The sequence below is a fragment of the Protopterus annectens genome, chromosome 5.part1 (assembly GCF_019279795.1).
Source record: "Protopterus annectens isolate FY-2018-M chromosome 5.part1, PAN1.0, whole genome shotgun sequence".
Taxonomy (NCBI): domain Eukaryota; kingdom Metazoa; phylum Chordata; order Ceratodontiformes; family Protopteridae; genus Protopterus; species Protopterus annectens.
Genome location: NC_056736.1, coordinates 531,296,884 through 531,314,107, shown reverse-complemented (window position 1 = coordinate 531,314,107; position 17,224 = coordinate 531,296,884). Strand labels below are relative to the sequence as shown.

The 17,224-nt window shown below is 42.2% G+C and overlaps 1 protein-coding gene across 2 annotated transcripts in view; it reads right to left on the bottom strand.

Moving 5' to 3' along the window:
* Positions 1–17,224, bottom strand: part of GRAMD1C (GRAM domain containing 1C) — a 961,713-nt gene that overhangs the window by 462,371 nt on the left and 482,118 nt on the right. For both annotated transcript variants that reach the window (XM_044073151.1, XM_044073150.1), the window contains one exon: positions 8,110–8,231. In XM_044073151.1, coding sequence (XP_043929086.1) covers positions 8,110–8,231 — 122 coding nt within the window. The remainder of the gene's footprint in view (positions 1–8,109; positions 8,232–17,224) is intronic.

Sequence of the window (17,224 nt, the reverse complement as noted above, 5' to 3'; positions counted from 1 at the left end):
CATGAAAATAAAGTTGCCTATGTGTATTTATATCCCTGAATTGTCAACTAAGCACATTCTGCAGTGGAGGGCTATGACATATTGTTTTGAAAAATTTGCTATAATGTTTATAATGACTTTCAGAAATATGGTTCTGTATTGCTAGGTACCACCAGGCATATACAGCTATTTAGATGCTCTGTATCAGTCGTATACATTTTGCATCATTCTTCAGGCTGAGAAGCTTACTATATACCTGAATGATATCATCAGTATGCTCTGATGAAATAAAAGCCAATAATAATGCTTTTTATCAAAAAATGTCAACACTTTATAATACAGCTTGTAGCAAAATATACATAATTTACTTGTCTTGACAGATGTGCACATAAAGCTTCTGTTGACTGAACTCCCTAATTATTATTAGCTGATATAATATGCAGTAAAAAAAGATAGACTATCCAGGAGTCCTGTTCTAGAAATGTCATAACAATAACTAAAAAACAGTTACTCTCTGCTTCTTTGAAAGTCAGAGTTAAATACAGATCAGAATGGATTTTTTGAAATTTACTAATTATAGTATTTACCAAACAATGACTTGATACCGTGTTTCTTTCAGTTAAAATGACTTCTGGTTTTAACATGGCACCAAGATGCAGCTAACTCCTTTGCATTTAGGAGTGGCAGCACAATCTAAATGTGTTTTATAAACAATTATAGTGGCAACACTCCCTGAAACTTTCATAAAAGGTAACCATTTTGTAGACATAGGCATTTATACACAAGCAGTATAGGCAAAAACAGTTAATAGTTTGTGTGCAGTTATATAGAAAATGACCACTATGAATAGTTCAGCTATTGAAATCTAAATGTTATGGTATTAATGCTGGTACTTTGATTGTGGGTAAAATATTGGCTGTTAAGTTGTCAATCTCGCCTTTGTTGTTGCTGGTTGGGATCGGAGCCGAGATCGGCTCAGACTCAGCCATCTTCAATAGCTCAAGAGCTGTTTACTGGCTCGAGGCTACCCCTTATCCCATAATGCCTAGCGATAGCTACCCAGATCTCGTCTGCCGTTTCAGCTGTGAGGTGTCATTTTTCTGGCTCAGGCTCGTATAAAGTTTTTTGTATAACTTTCTTCACTAGAATTCAACCCTTCTAGTATTTTATTATTAACGATAGTCTTGTTTTTTGTGATAGTTAGTTGTTTAGCTTGTAGTATCCCTCCTTTTTCTTGTAGAACTCATTTAACTTAGAGAGTTCTCCCCCCTACCTCTTCTTCTCAGGTTAGCCATTTAAGTTAGAGGTTTTTCCTTCTACCTTTCTCTTATAGGCTAGCCGTTTAAGTTAGAGGCTTTCCTATTATCTTAAAAAAAAAAAAAAAAAAAAACCTTTAGCTATAGTCTTTATAGTAGTGTGTTTTTTGTAGACTGTATATTGCTTCTGGTTGTTATTGTTATAATTGTTTTTTCCTTCTACTTTCAAGGATGTCAAAGGAATCCAAGGTTTCTGGGTTCAAGAAGTGTGACTCATGCTGTCAGAAAATGTCTCTGACAGATGGGCACACTTCTTGCGTCTACTGTTTAGGTGCTGTGCACCTGCAGGACTCTTGTTCTATCTACCATGCCTTTAGTCCAAGAGTCCTGCAGGAGCGTAAGAATAAGCTTATTCTTAGCGGTCTTTTAAAACCCCAGGATTCACCGGCCAAGAGCTCAAAGCATGTGAAATCCCCTAAACCCACTAAGCCGTCGACTCCAAGTTTGGAGCCATCTTCGGTTCAGGATTTACCTTCCACGTCAGTTCCGGCTGGCACTGACAAGACAATCGCCCTGTCGGCTCCATCAGAGGTTTCGGAGCCATCGCGGAGCCACAAGAGGCTGAGGTCCCCTTCACTAGAATCGGTGCATTCGGCTCCTTGGTCTCCTTTACTTCAGAGCGAGCATGGTCACCGATCCTCTCACTCCTCTCGATCCTCTAGGCTGTCGGATCATGATGTGGAGAGAGTGGTCAGTAGGTTGCTAAAGTCGCAGGCACTAGCCAAGTTGTTGTCCAGCCCTCCTCAACACGTATTGGTTATTTCCACTTCTCTCGATGTTCCTCCTCCAACTCCAATGAGTTCAGAGCTGGAGTTCGTTGGGGTTCGAGTAGTGGAACCGTCGGCTCCGATAACGCTATCTCCTTCGGTTCCGATGTCAGCTCCAATTCCCTCGGTGGTGCCGTCCATCGAGGGATCTGGGCGCCGGGGCTCCCTCGTCAGCTCCGAGGGGGGTGAGTGGCATCGGACCCTTGTCTGACCCGTTCTCCCTCTCAGAGCTTCGGTGCAGGTGAGCTCGGCTCCTACATTGGCCTCGGAGCCATCTCCCTTGGTGCGGAGAAAGATTCCTATTTATTCGGAACCGGAGATTTCTCTGCATCGTGGCAGGGAAGCCTTCGATGTCATGCGTAGTGTGCTGGCCACTGAGTCAGCTCCACTATCAGCCCCACCGGCTCCATCCCTTGTATTGCCTGTGCCAACCTCTGCTTCTCCTCCAGACCCCAAGCATAGGGAACCGATGCTCCAGGACACCCCATTGGGTGTTTCCTCTTCTTCTGAAGCCTCCCCTGATCACTCAGAGGAGCCCCCTCAGAAGAAGAAGTGCAAGAGGAAGCACATTGACTCCCCTGAGTCTGTCACTTCTGATACAGACTTAGATGAATCGGAAGGGTTCCCGAGATCCCCCTCTGAAGATGTTTCCTTCTCAGACATCCTGGAAATGCTCAAGCAGAGGGGGAACTGGAATCCCCTAGCACCTTCTGAGGATGAGTCTATTTCTGGATGCCTTTGGTTCCCAACCTTCCATATCCTGGCTGTCTCCGCCTTTCGATCCACTTATGACAGTGGTGGCTCGAAAGTCTTGATCAGCTCCGGATACAGTGGAACCAACTCCGAGGAGACCTAGTAAATTTATTACAGCACCCCAGGATAAGCAGTTCCTTTTGAAAAGTGCCCCTCTTGATGCTATGGTGGTAGCAGCAGCCACCAAAAAAGAGTTAGCGGAGACCTCTTTGTCTGTCCATCCCCCTAACAAGGAGTCTAGGATGATGGACAGATATGGGAAGCGAATGTTCTAATCAGCGACCTTCTCTATGAGGTCACTGAACTACCTGTGTCATTTTACCCGACTTCAAAGGGATCTCCTTAAAGAGCTCGGAGATACCCTCCAAGATCCAACAGCTGAGGGAGCACAAGCCAAGGTAGCTTCAAAGCTAGCGATGCTTAATTATGTTGTTAACTCCTCCATAAGGCTCATTTCCTATGCAGCCGATGGGGCGAGTAGAGCCACTGGTACTGGGGTGGCCCTTAGGAGGCATGCCTGAATGCTGCTGTGTAACTTTGCGGAACCCTTTCGAGCGTCCTTCATCAACACTCCCTTTGATGGTTCCTTTCTTTTTGGACCACAGGTGAGACACTTTGACTAGGTGTGAGCAAGAAGGCAAGACTCTCTCTGTCGTGGGAGTCCATTTTTCCACTCCCTCTAGACCCTACCCCAAAAGTTAGAAGAGTGGTAAGATGTGGTGCCGTAAATCTCAGGGAGCCTTGCCTGACACACGTAGTGATTTTTCCTCCAGTGGCAGAGGGGGAAACAATAACAATAGATGCCACCCTCATGGCAGAGGGGGTCCGCAGAACCAGGGCAACAGAGAATCCTTCTCTGATAAGCCCTTTCAGCATCCCTAAAGGGTTGCCCGGCTGCTCATCTCTGGAGGCAGTCGGGGGAAGACTTTCGTTGTACCCAAAAGTCTGGCGAAGTTTAACACAAGACAGATGGGTACGGTCCATTATAACCAGAGGTTACAAAATTCCCTTCCTTCAACCTCCTTTACAGTCAAGGAAGACCCTCCCAGATGTTCCACCCAATCTGAGGGAGCAAGTAGTAATAGAAGTTTCAGAACTGCTAGAAAAAAGAGCCATCCAGGAAGTCCCCGGCAGACTAGCATGGATCCGGAACTTACTCAAGGTTCTTTTTAGTACCAAAAAAGACAGGGGACTGGAGACCGATTCTGGATCTCAGCAGACTAAACAGGTCTGTGCAAAGAACGAAGTTTCGGATGGTCAAGCTACAGTCCATTCTACCCTTTCCGGGTCAGGATAATTGGATGTGCTCTATAGATCTTCAGGATGTGTACTACCATATAAAGATGAACAGGCACTCCTGGAAATATCTTCGCTTCCGGCTGGGGGACAGTCATTATCAGTTCAGAGCTCTGCCCTTTGGTCTCACCACAGTCCCCTGGGTGTTCACCAAATGTATGGCAGTGGTCATGGCACACCTGAGGTGTCAAGGATTCCAGGTGTTTCCGTATCTAGGCGACTGGCTCCTTACTGCTACCACCAGGCATCAACTCATACAAGCACGGGACTACACAATCACAATCTGCTCACAGCTCGGCATCACAATAAATTTCGAAAAATCTGCCTTGTTGCCCTGTCAATCTATCACTTATATAGGAGCAGACTTAGACACAAGGGATATGTTTGCAAGGCTACCACCAGAAAGGGTGTCCACAATTCGTCAGCAGGTACAGGTTCTGATGCTGAGCAAAAGGATCCAAGTTAGGTATGTCCTTCAAACTCTGGGTTCCATGGCAGCAGCCATTCTCCTAATCCCACTAGTGTGCTTTCATATGAGGATTCTTCAGTGGCTTCTGTTTATGCAGTGGTCTTTCCAAGAGCTACCCATGACTTACAAGATCATGATCATGGACGCATGCAAAAGGCATCTTTCTTGGTGGATGGTCTCCCCACTAGTTACTCAGGGCAGACCTTTCATACAACCCCCTCCGATAGCCATAGTGATGACAGACACCTCCCTGATAGGGTGGGTGGGGCATTATCTGGGCAGGACAGTCCAAGGCACGTGGCAACCTCACGAGTACCATCTGCACATAAATGTCCTGGAAATGAGAGCTGTGCTCCTGGCGTTGCAAGCCCTTCAAGACTCTCTTCCTCCTGGGACCATTGCTATTCCAACGGACATGTCAGTGGTGTGGTACATCAACAAGCAGGGCAGAACCAGGTCCTACTCCCTGTGTCGAGAAGCACTCAGAATTTGGCAGTGGGCAATTTCTTCCCAACGTTTTCTGATTGTGAAGCACATCCCTGGGAGATCCAACGTCATAGCAGACAGGCTTAGCAGAGCTATTCTAATGCCTCACGAGTGGTCTCTGAATCAGAAAATTGCAAATCTTTTTTTTCGCAAATGGGGACAGCCTTGCTGCAATCTCTTTGCCACCTCATTCAACAGTAAATGCAGCAACTACTTCTCCCTTCTTCCGCTTCCGGGTCACACACCCAGAGACGCTCTAGTCCACGATTGGCCCTAGGGACTTCTTTATGCCTTTCCTCCATTCCTCTGATACTCAAACTTATACAAAAAGCAATATCGTTGGGTTGCAAAATTATCCTCATTGCTCCCTACTGGCCTCGACAGATATGGTTTCCGTTCCTGCACCGTTACCTTCTCAATCAACCCTGGATTCTGGACCCAATTCCACACCTCCTGGTTCATCAGTCAGGCGGGTTGCATCAATCCCTAAAAACTCTCCAGCTCACAGCTTGGTTGCTCCACTTCCAATCTTAGCCAGGCTTCCCAGCAGTCCGTGACATTATCATGTCCTCTCACAAGTCTACAACGAGGAAAACTTATGCTAGCAAATGGAAACATTTTTCTTGTTGGGCAAAGACTAGGAATGTGGATCCCTTTTTAGCCCCAGTCCATGAAATCTTGGAATTCCTAGCTCTACTGTTTCATTCCGGGTCCGCTGCTTCTACGTTCAGGGTACAAATGGCAGCCATTTCTAACTTTCATGTTGGTTTTTCGAACTCTAACATTATGTCTCATAAGCTATGTAAAGCTTTTTTGAGAGGGGCAACTCTTCTTAGGCCTCCAGTGAGAGATCCCCCTCCTCCTTGGGACCTTAATTTAGTCCTAACCTCCTTAATTCTGCCCCCTTTTGAACCAGCAGCTTCCTGCTCTATCAAGTTCCTATCTTTGAAGACACTCTTTCTGGTAGCTATTACTTCAGCCAGACTTGTCTCCGAACTTCAGGCGCTGTGTGTTCGTCCTCCTTACTTGGTTTTTCATAAGGACAGGGTTGCTCTGAGGACTAATCCCTCGTTTCTCCCTAAAGTCTGCTCAGAAAGTAATTTAAACCAATCTATAGATCTTCCTGTGTTTTTCCCTAATCATACCAACAAGGCAGAATACAAACTATACCAACTGGACGTTCATAGGCAATTGCGTTTTTACCTGCACAGAACTAAAGAAGTAAGGAAATCGGACCAACTATTCCTTTCTTACGCCTTGGGCAAACAAGGTCTACCAGTTTCCAAGGTAACCTTGTCCAGATGGTTGTCACACACACTTTCTTTCATTTATCAGTTAAGGAACAAAGAGTTACCTATTAAACCGAAAGGTCATTCTACTAGGGCCTTGGCCACCTCTGTAGCCTTCCAATCCAGGTTGCCCATGGATTCTATCTGTGCAGCTGCCACATGGGCAAACCCTCATACCTTTATTTCTCATTACAAGTTGGATATGGTCTCCAGGAGCAGAGCCGACTTTGGGTCCACTGTTCTGAAGAGTCTGTGCCACTGAGCCACCCAGGTTTTTAGGTGCTAGGGATGCTGTCCCAACCAGCAAGAACTAAGGCGAGATAGACAACGTAACATAAAGAAGTTATATACCTACCATAACGTTCCATGTTAGCTGTCTTCATCTCGCCTTCCTTCTTGCGTCCCACCCTCCATCCCTCTGTCATAGTGGATCGAGAGGAGTTTTCTTCTGTTTCACTGCCTGTGTGTTCTCTTGTGTCCTTTTTGACTTAAGAGAATATGGCAGGTATAGTCAACTGATTCTTGACTGATTTATTATGTTGTTATGTCTGGAGTTAGGTATTTCAAACTAGATCTGGGTAGCTATCGCTAGGCATTATGGGATAAGGGGTAGCCTCGAGCCAGTAAACAGCTCTCGAGCTATTGAAGATGGCCGAGTCGGAGCCGAGAATCAGCTCTGATCCCAACCAGCAAGAAGGAATGCGAGATGAAGACAACTAACATGGAACATTATGGTAGGTACATAACTTCTTTTTCTAGGCTCAAGGAACATTTAATACATAGTTATCTGCTAAAGATTAATATCCATGTGTCTATAATGCATCACTATGCATTATTTCACTTCCTACATATGGTTTTGGCAGTTAGGTTTTGCCCATAACACTAAAGACAGAGCATTCTCTAGTTATACCAAGTAGTCTTTACTCAGTGGTGTATTAACAGAGAGGGTGATAGTTCACCTGTGGCTTCAGTTGGCTCAGACTACCTCAATGTAGAGCATGTAGGGTAGTTGATATGAATGACATCAGTGGTACCTGCGTTAGTTGTGAGCAACATAAAAATCGTCAATGCCTTACATCCTGTAATGTCAAGAATATGTGCTCAGGGATGACTTGACGGGTCTGGCCAGGAGGAATAAGACAGAGTTTTCAGTACATATTTATTTATTTTTAACTGACATTTCAATGAATGGACCTCTGTAGGCCTGGCTTTCCTCATGCGGCACACAGGCTTGTCACAATGTTGTAGTGTACAGCAGTCTGCCATCTATCATATACAGACTTATTCTAATGCAGCACTTCTAAACAGAAGGCAGTCCGGGTAACACAACCAGGTGATAAAGTGCAGGAAGATGATGTCATTTAGGGTACCACACGAACAACAATATCCCACTGCTTGATCTATACATGCTACATATGGGTACAGTAGAAACGTAATGTGAACAATTTGTAAATTCCTGGATATACCTCTGGAATGCTCTCCTAGAAGGTTTGTGTTCCTCTGTGTCTGCATAATACTGAGCAATAAACAGAAGCTACAATCTGTGAAAACTTTCTTGACACAGAGTAAATATTTCTACCAGTTTTAACAGTGTATATTTTAATCTGCAAATATGAACATGCATTTCTGTATCTAAAAATACTGCATTTAGATGCATGCTCTCACAAACAAATCATATTTTCACCACTTCAAGTTTATGTATTTTAGTCAAGCATATCATACAATCTTAAAGAAAAAAGAGAAAGAGAGATTACCTGTTTTTCTGTAGCACTTGTGAACTTGCCAATCACTGGGTTGGAGATAGTTATCACATAATTCAAAAACCTTAGGTTGTTGCCACTGGTTTCATCTTTTTTCCAGGAGCCTATAACTACATCTGAAAATTGAATGAAGGACCACTGTTAGAATAACCAGTGAAAACAATTATAGTTATACGTTGAAGGAATGAGAAAAACATGGTTACACATTCATTCATTCTCTAATAACAACTTTATCTAGTTCAGGTTTATGGGCAGCAAGAACCTATCCTGGCACTGACTGGATGTAAGGCAGAGAAACTAATCCTGCATAGAATGTTACTACATCACAATACACACACACACACACACACACACACACACACACACACACACACACACACACACACACACACACACTTGGAAGACAACTGTTTCACCTACAGCATGTCTCTAGGACACAGAAGGAAACCACAGCACCCAATGAAAACCACAGAGGCGCAGGGAAGACAGATTCTGTATGGATGGTTCCCCAGCAGAGAAAACTGGACAACCAAATGATGTGAGACAGTAAAAATAAACACTATGTTATTCATGTCTGAAAGTCCAGTAGAGAAATTCATGCATACACTACAAATTTTTCGAGATGAAACAAGTGTGAAAAAAAAGAAAATGTTATACCCAAAACTGTTTCCTGATGACATTCATGTATTGCCACATATGACAAAACTAAAAAAAGTGTATCAGAGGAAGGGTACAATAAAAATGTACTACCAGCACATAGGACAGACACTCAAGATTAGCCTTTGAAATACAAATATTTCATTGTAACAAAGCATATAGTAAGCCATATTAAACAGTGATGTGTAAGGCAAACAGGATAATAAGAGGCACTTCCTTCTGCACAGATGTCTAATGTGACCATACCTGACTGATATACCTTGTTCGACTATGGAGTGCTTCTCTTATGAAATCTTATCGCACCCCATGCCAAGTCAGTAAAAGTGGTCTAAAGTTGTTTCAGGCTCTCTTTGAAAAGGGCATTGTGTCATTAAACTTGAAAATTAAGCAATCTGAATTATTTTTTTCAGAGGACTGAGGCATTCTTATTTGTTAGCAGCATAAAGTTCCATACTATCATACTATCTGTCCTAAGACATGCATCTGGAGCGTTTCTCCCCGGGCCTCCACTGAAAACAGGCTCTGTGGAACCTAGTCGGACATTCCCGGTCAACAAATGTTAAACAAATAAAAATAAATAAAAAATCAAATATTCAAGAGGAAAAAGATTCAAGAAGACAGTTCATTTACTAAAGTTTGAGTGGCACTGGAGGGGAGGAATTTTACAACCCTAGGAGGAATGCACTTCAAACAAAGAGCAGTTAAACTGTTAAATAAAGAATGTCCTCTACAGTAATTGTGTTAAATAGGAGCTACAGCAATTAGCAGTTTTAAGTATGACTAGGACATAGCAAGGGAAAGTGACAATGCGTCTTCCGTAAACTAACAGAAGGACCGGAAAGCCTGCAGACACACTACACATACTGACTTTCTCTACCGCTGCACTCTGTACTTCTAAAATTGGATAAAGAACTAAACACATTTGGGAGGATAAACTCTCAAAGTGTCGGAACAGATTTACAGCTACACAGTTATATCTACTTATATATGGCTTCTTTGAATCACAAGAAATTACCACTGGAAAGAAGCATCTAGAAGCAGTCTTAAATGTTATAGTCAAGCTGCTTTAGTCAAGAGCAACATAAAAACCATCAATGCCTTACGTCCTGCAGTGTCAAGAATATGTGCTTAGAATAGGGATGATTTTATGGAGTTTGGCCAGGAGGAACAGGACCAGGTTTTCAGTGCATAATTTATTTATTTATTGTTTTATTTACCAGGTTAGTCTGACTAGGGCAGCAGCCTATTTTCAGGGGAGATGTGAGATAGTATTCTTACAGACCAGTGGAAATTTGGCCAGGATACTGGGGAAATTCCCATACATGCCATGGGGTCTTTTATGTCCAAACGAGCAACCACCGACTCAGGCATATGGGACTATGGTTTAACATTTCAAAGGACGGCACACTCAGGGGTGCACCACTGTGTCAGCATTACAAAATTAATTCAGCAAGGAAGGTTAAGAATAGTAGGTCAGTATTTGTTAGGTACCTTGGACAGGTTTATTGCTTGTGCAACAGGGTACTACAGCACTTCAGCCTGTAAGGTATAAAAAAATCCACAGTTTGGCCCACTCACCCTTACACCAGAACACAGAGAAGAAAATCCATCCACAGCAAGTTAAATATAAACCTTTACAGGCACTGCCTCCAGAAATATACATCACTGAAGTACATCTGCACCCTGGTGAGGTAATCAGCAGTCGTAAGTCATATAAAATAACTGGCACAGGAAGGTGAGCAGTACTGTGCATTGATGGGGATGGTACTAGGTAACTCACGTGAAAACAGTCCAACCACAAACAGAAGAAATGCCAAAGCCACCAGTCTGCCAGGGACATTTCTTATTTCTTTCCACCAAAATTAGTGTGAGGCTAAAGGAAGAATGATTTACCAACAAACAATAATCACTGTTGTTCCAAAAAAGACTGCATGGATACACTGATGTTATTTCTGCTGTATCTATTAAATTATTATGGATTCATTATGGATTTATAAAATAAAGAAACAATATGAATCTAGACAAAATCTGGCTTCTCAGCCACTGATGTGTGTTTGGCTATTTTTATCTTTGTTTTCTTCTATTTTTGTGGATAAACAAAATCATCAGCTTGTAAAATCCTTCTCTTGAATTGACTGAGTTGCATTTAACTTGTTAAATAAAATCAGCCTTGATGTTTCCAACAATCAGTTGTCACATCTGTTAGGATTTGTAAAATATGTTCATTATATTCTGTGATTTGCTTGAAAATTAAGCATCATTTTGTTAAAGAATATCCAGAGGGAAATGCAGACAAATTAACACAGTCACAGACAATCTGGAGACATAGGTGTCTCAGGTTATAGACAGAGGGAGTATATTTTTTATAACAATGCAGAAAGTCCTGCATGGTCTACTTGTAACGGTGATTCTTACAACAGTGAGATTAACAGAAAGTCACTAACAGTACTCTGACATTTTAAAACTGCATCCATCTTTGTGTGAACCTCTGTAATATACCAAATAAACTCATGAAGTCTGAAGCTTTGGTCTTTAAATACATATAAATGGCCCTGAGAGACTAATACGATTGGATTTCACATGAAGAGGCTTATGAACTGTAAATATGAATATTAAATTGCAGAATTTAATAGAGTATGGCATTCCCACTTCATTACATCAAATATTCTATTACTTGTCGTGTCATTATTAACCTGTTGCAGTAAAGAAGCAGTAAGTAACAATTTCAGATTGAACCTGCGAACGATTTCAGTAAAAAGAAATGTAAAAAGATGGAATGACACTTATACAAAGGTAGTTTATCAGCACATGTCCAGAAGCAATGTATTTTCATATTCACGGTCACCGAAGACATTTTAGGAAAATGTATGGATGTAGAGCATCAAGCATTAACTTAAGGAGAAATATATTAGACTATCTGGACATTCTGTATGCTCTGGGAGACTGGACCTAAGTGAATATTACAAACCTATGTAACATTTACAGGTCAGACAATAAACTGTAATCTAAAAATAATAATTAACTGGTAGAGGAACTGCTGAAAGATAAAGTTACTGGTATATACGGACATCTGTTTTATGTTGGCACAGTAAAGCCACAGGGACAGGGATCTAAAGTATGCAGAGCTGCTGATATAGGGTTGGTATGCATAATTAGCAGGGTGGCTTGATCCTGTGCAAAACCAAATATTTTTACTTTTTATAGTTTTGATCACTTTAAATTCATTCTAAAGTGATTGCAACTTGAATGTTCACTTTTATGAAAGTTTGACATTTAGCAAGATATACAAACGTGCGTGTGCGCGCGCGCACACACACACACACACACACACACACACACCTTAAGTACAGGTATACACACTTTATATTTCAAAATTCAGTCCCCCAGTAAAGCTGGGCCTTCTGATGATGGTGCTTGGGACACATTCGCCTCTGATTGCTTCCTGTCAGATACTGTATTATGAAAGTTAGTGGTAGTCTTAGAATGTTAGTCTCTTGACTTTATCCTAAGTCACATGCATGACTAAGAATTTTGAGTGTTTTCTTGAAATGAAGCTTCATCTGGTTCATTAAACTGAAGACGTTCAGCTGTTTTGTCATTGTGACACTTCAGATTCTACAATATCTTTCACCATTCTTGATGCAAACAAAAAATGGCCTGAAGTAGTCTGTTCTTCTCTTGACCCTTAGAGGAATTCTCACGAGGCTTGCTGTGCACCTGTTATCTTCTCCAGGATACAGTTGCAGCAAGTCTCTTGCAGCTCTGCTGAACTAATGTTTCTGTTAGTTTTTCTTAACACTCATTGTACCTACTTTTCCACAGTCTCTGTACTGCTTTCTTGATAGTTTTAAGTTTCCTGCTAATCTCAAGCTTAACAAAAGACTGTGATGCACATAAATGGTATGTTTGTAAGCCAATCCAAGATACAAAGGGATCTTTCCCAGCCTCCTTCCGCCTTTGGCTTTATGTCAGAAATCCGCAGGATGCAAATATTAGAGATCCTAATGGATTTCAGTAGTGATTTGGGAAATATTAATGCTACTTTCGTTTTCAATAATGATTTATATATTCACAAAGCTGAAAATAATACTAACACTACTCATGTGCTCAGCACCTGCCGTATTACTGACCTACCCTTAAATCACTTTATTTAGCAAATGTTGGGCGGCACACTGGTGTGGCAGTTGGCTTTGGCATTTCAAGTGCTTGACTCTCTGACGTGGTGATTTCTGTGCTGAGTCTGTATGTCTTGAGCTTTGTTCAGTTTCCTAAACTACAGACTTGTTCTCTCTCTCATATCCCCAAAACATGTTCGTAGGTAAACAGATAATACTCTAAACTGCTTGCAGGTGTGTTCAGTGTGAAACAAAGTCCGTTTGAGACTTGAGAAAGACTAGCAATCCATCCAGGACTGATTGCATATTTTATTTAGTACATTTTGTTTGCTACAATATACCATGGTTCCCCTCTTCAACCTCAACAATTAAAAACAAGAAATGAAAAATATACGACTATAATGACATTTTCTTTTTGAATATTTACTGAGAATTGTGGAAAATACCCGCAGTGGTGGTGCTGCGGTAGCGTTGTCGCCTCACAGTAAGACGCTGTCCGGTTTGATTCTCAGCTAGACCATCTTCTGCATGGAGACATGTGTGAATGGGCGTACCTTCGTTGAAGGTTGTGCGTCAGGCCTGGCAAGCCAGTCTGTAAAAATCAACTGCCAATTATTAGCAGACCGGAGTTCCACTGTAGCGACCCCTAACCAGGAAAAGCCGAAAGAGACAAACAAACTGAGAATTGTGGAAAATGTAGGTCATAACTTACAGTCATGCAAAAGAAATTACAATAACAATTAAGAGAATCTTACAATCAGTTTTAACAGCCAATTGTGCTTCATGCTGAAAGACGGAACATAATGCAAACATTGATGCTGTCAGATATAAAGGTAACCTGTCCACCAACTTTATGTACTCATAGGTCAGGAGTCAAAGATGTGTGCTGGATTTCATTGCAATGCTTGCACAGCTGTATGGGACTTTGTGGCAACATAGGAAGTTATTAAATAACCAAACCCAGACAGGCTTCTGTGAAGCTAGCTATGCCCTGGGGTACATAAATGAGCAACACAGCAGCTATGCAATGAAATGCATTCACAGAAGTGCAAGACACATTCTACAGAGCAGCCACATGGCGACATTGCACATATCTCAGAGGGACCAGAATCATGATCTCCTACACTGATACATCTCAAAAATAAAGCAGTAAATGTAGCCAGTAGACTGCATGTGCTAGAACATCCCTTGGCTGGATGGCACTCAAAGTTATACAGTCATACAGCAATTGCTTTGTCCAGATATATGGGTATGTGTCAAATACATAAGGGAGGAAGGGTTATAGGAGAGAGCAGAAAAAAAAGGAAAGGCAGCATGCAGAGAGACACACAGAAGGACAACATATAGGGGTATACAAGATGGGGTAAGGCAGAGCAACTTTTTGTGGGGATAAGGCTGCACTTTTTTATTTATACTGAGAGAAAGGAAGAGGGTGAAGGGTGAAAGAAAAAGCAAGGTAGGGAAGGGAGGTAGAACAATGGGCAAGGACAGACACACATAACAGCACAAAGTTGGATGGATGTGCACAGAGTAGATTGGGGAGGCCTGGGATGGACTGAGACAAAGAGGGTAGACAAATAAAGACTGGACAATGCACAGGTTATGGGGTATTAGAGACAAGGAAGGGGACACACATGGCTGAGAATAGGGTAGGAACATGAGCAGCAGCATGCCATCTTCTGCCATGGCCCAGACACACATTAACATAATCCAACATCACATGATGGGTCACGATGGCCAGTGGTTTGGATCCAAACCATTCCCTGCATAGGTGCTCCAATGGAAGTGGCTAGCTAAGTGAGAAAATCTGATATGTAATCTAAGAGACTGGGCCATACACCTATGCACTGTTCTGTTCATCACAGCCTCTACCACCTGCTTCAGCTGCAACTAGGCCAAATCAGGCAATGGTGCTGGGTTACTTGTCAGAGAAGGGCTAGGAATAGCCCCCTAGCCTCCTGCAGTAGACATCACCACTACTATCTCATTCTGCTCATGCTGAAAGAGAAAGGGCAAATAAGTGAACTGTTACACATGTAAGGTACAATGCCAGGACAACAGATACAAGTTATTCTCCTATACACAGAACTACAGCAATGGTATTTGGCACAATGTGCACTCTCCTAAACTTGTGCACCCCCAACTCAAAGTTGAGGACATAAAAAAAAAAAATGAAACAAGCAGCTTGCTACAATTAAACTCATGCACATTAAACACTTCAGTGCTTCAGCCATGACAGCAAATGCATTATTGACATTAATTTCTGAATGCCAGTATTGCACATACGCACCATCGTTTCCCCAGTATCTTCACCTTGCCTTAATTATGCCTCTGACATACATGTGTCACATCAGCTATGTTACAGGCAGCAGGCAAGGTGTGTTCTCCCTGCAGAGAAAGCAAACAGTTACATGTAGGGACACACTAGATAATATGCTGACACACTGAGATGGTGCAACACAACCCCACCTCTCAAGAGGTCCCTGCAGAACTCACATTAAATGTTGTTGGCATATTCCAGTAAGTGTCACCTCTGCCACCTCCATCTGATATAGAAGGGACACACATATCCCACATGTATGTCCTAAGATGACCATGACAAATACCTGCCAGTAAAAAGAACAGTCTCAAATTAGAACAGGGTAAAAACAGTGATGCCCATTTGGGGAGATGTTGCTTAACCTTCATTTCATAGGTGTATACTAGGCTAATGGCCCTTGAGCCTTTACAAGCCTAGCCCATAGGATTACCCTGGTATTGTGCCACCTGACCTTAGTTCCTAGTGCCTCTGTCGAGTAGAGCCACAGGGTGTTGACATTCTCCTCCTGACCTGCTATTCTAGTCTTGGTTAGAGGGTGCGTGGCTTCCAGTTTGGATATATAAGTGCATCTCTCACAAGTTTGAGTGTTGGGAGGTAAGAGGAGAGGGTTGTCAGTGTACATGAAGCAGTTGCTACATTGCCTCAGGATGCCCAAGTTCACCAAGGTAATAGGAGAAACCACAGGGAACTCACCTTTAGCCATGCCTGGAGGGGTTGGCACTAATAATAAGTACTGGAGCTGTTTCTTAGTAGAATGTTTAGTGCTGGTAGCACTTTTGTGTGCTACAATAATTGCTACAAGAAGTTTCATAAAGTGATAAACTAATAAGTCAGTAAAAGTGCAAGAGAGGAGAGAACTAGCAGATCTATGGGAAAAATTGAAGAGCAGACTTTGGCACGTCTTGAAGCAATCAGATAACAAAAAGCTGTTAGACTAGTTTTATAAACTTTAACACCACCACAGGAATAGGGGGGAACCAGTTTCAGAACAGATGAGAAACAAAAAAAATGCCAGCCAATATCTAAAATAATTCAGTCAGGCAAAAATTAAGACAATGTACAGAAATCATCAGGGATGTACCATCACAGGTCATCATATCTAGAGCTGCACTGATACACTGTCCGTTTAATGTCCATGGCTGAAGTCAGCATGTCGTCAGGTTATACCAGACATATCTACTTACTGAAGTCCAGAAGGTGCTCCTCAAACTGGCTGAGAAGGCAACAGAGCATAATATTTCTTTCCTTGATGCACATTCAAAAGCACTCTCTGGCAAGCATTAGAATAAGCCCTAGTCTCCCTAATCATCTTAGAAAATGTTGTCACTAAGTATAAAATAGCTGCTTGTGAATCACATTTAAAATGTGATTTTCGAATTGCAGGCAGTGCAATACGTAGCCATGAGGTAGTGCAATGCATCTGCTTAGGTAGTTCTCCAGTGCAAGCTCATGGGCATGAACTGTCAGAAACAAACATGGGCAACAATTACAGATGCACAGTAGGAAAATAAAGTGCATCATAGACATTCATGAAACCTCACAATCTGTCTATGTGGCTCACAAACAGATATAGAACTATACTGTTTTACAGCAGTGACACCTTCATGTATGCTAAGTTACACAGACCAGGGAGTCTATACTCGACATCTAGCTAGCAGAATTAGGAGGAATAGCTGCACATTCTGGACATAGAGGCAGTTCTCAGGAGGTGAGAAGTACCATGAAAGTGTGTGGTAAGCTGTGCACCCCAAACAGCATTACAAAAGGTTAGCAATATGAATGTGTGTCTGCATGAGTATATTGCATACAGAGTACAGGGCAACAAGGTAGCCTGTAATATCAGGTAACTTCTCATTTACTCTGAGGGTACAGCTTGAGGATATGGCAGTTGTATGCCTACAAGGGTAGGGCTAGGTCAACAGCATTACCAAAGGTGTGCCCTAATATTTACAGCAGAAATTACCTTAAGTGCTCAAGACTTCCTGGTCATAATTGCATGAACCCTTTGGGGAGTGCA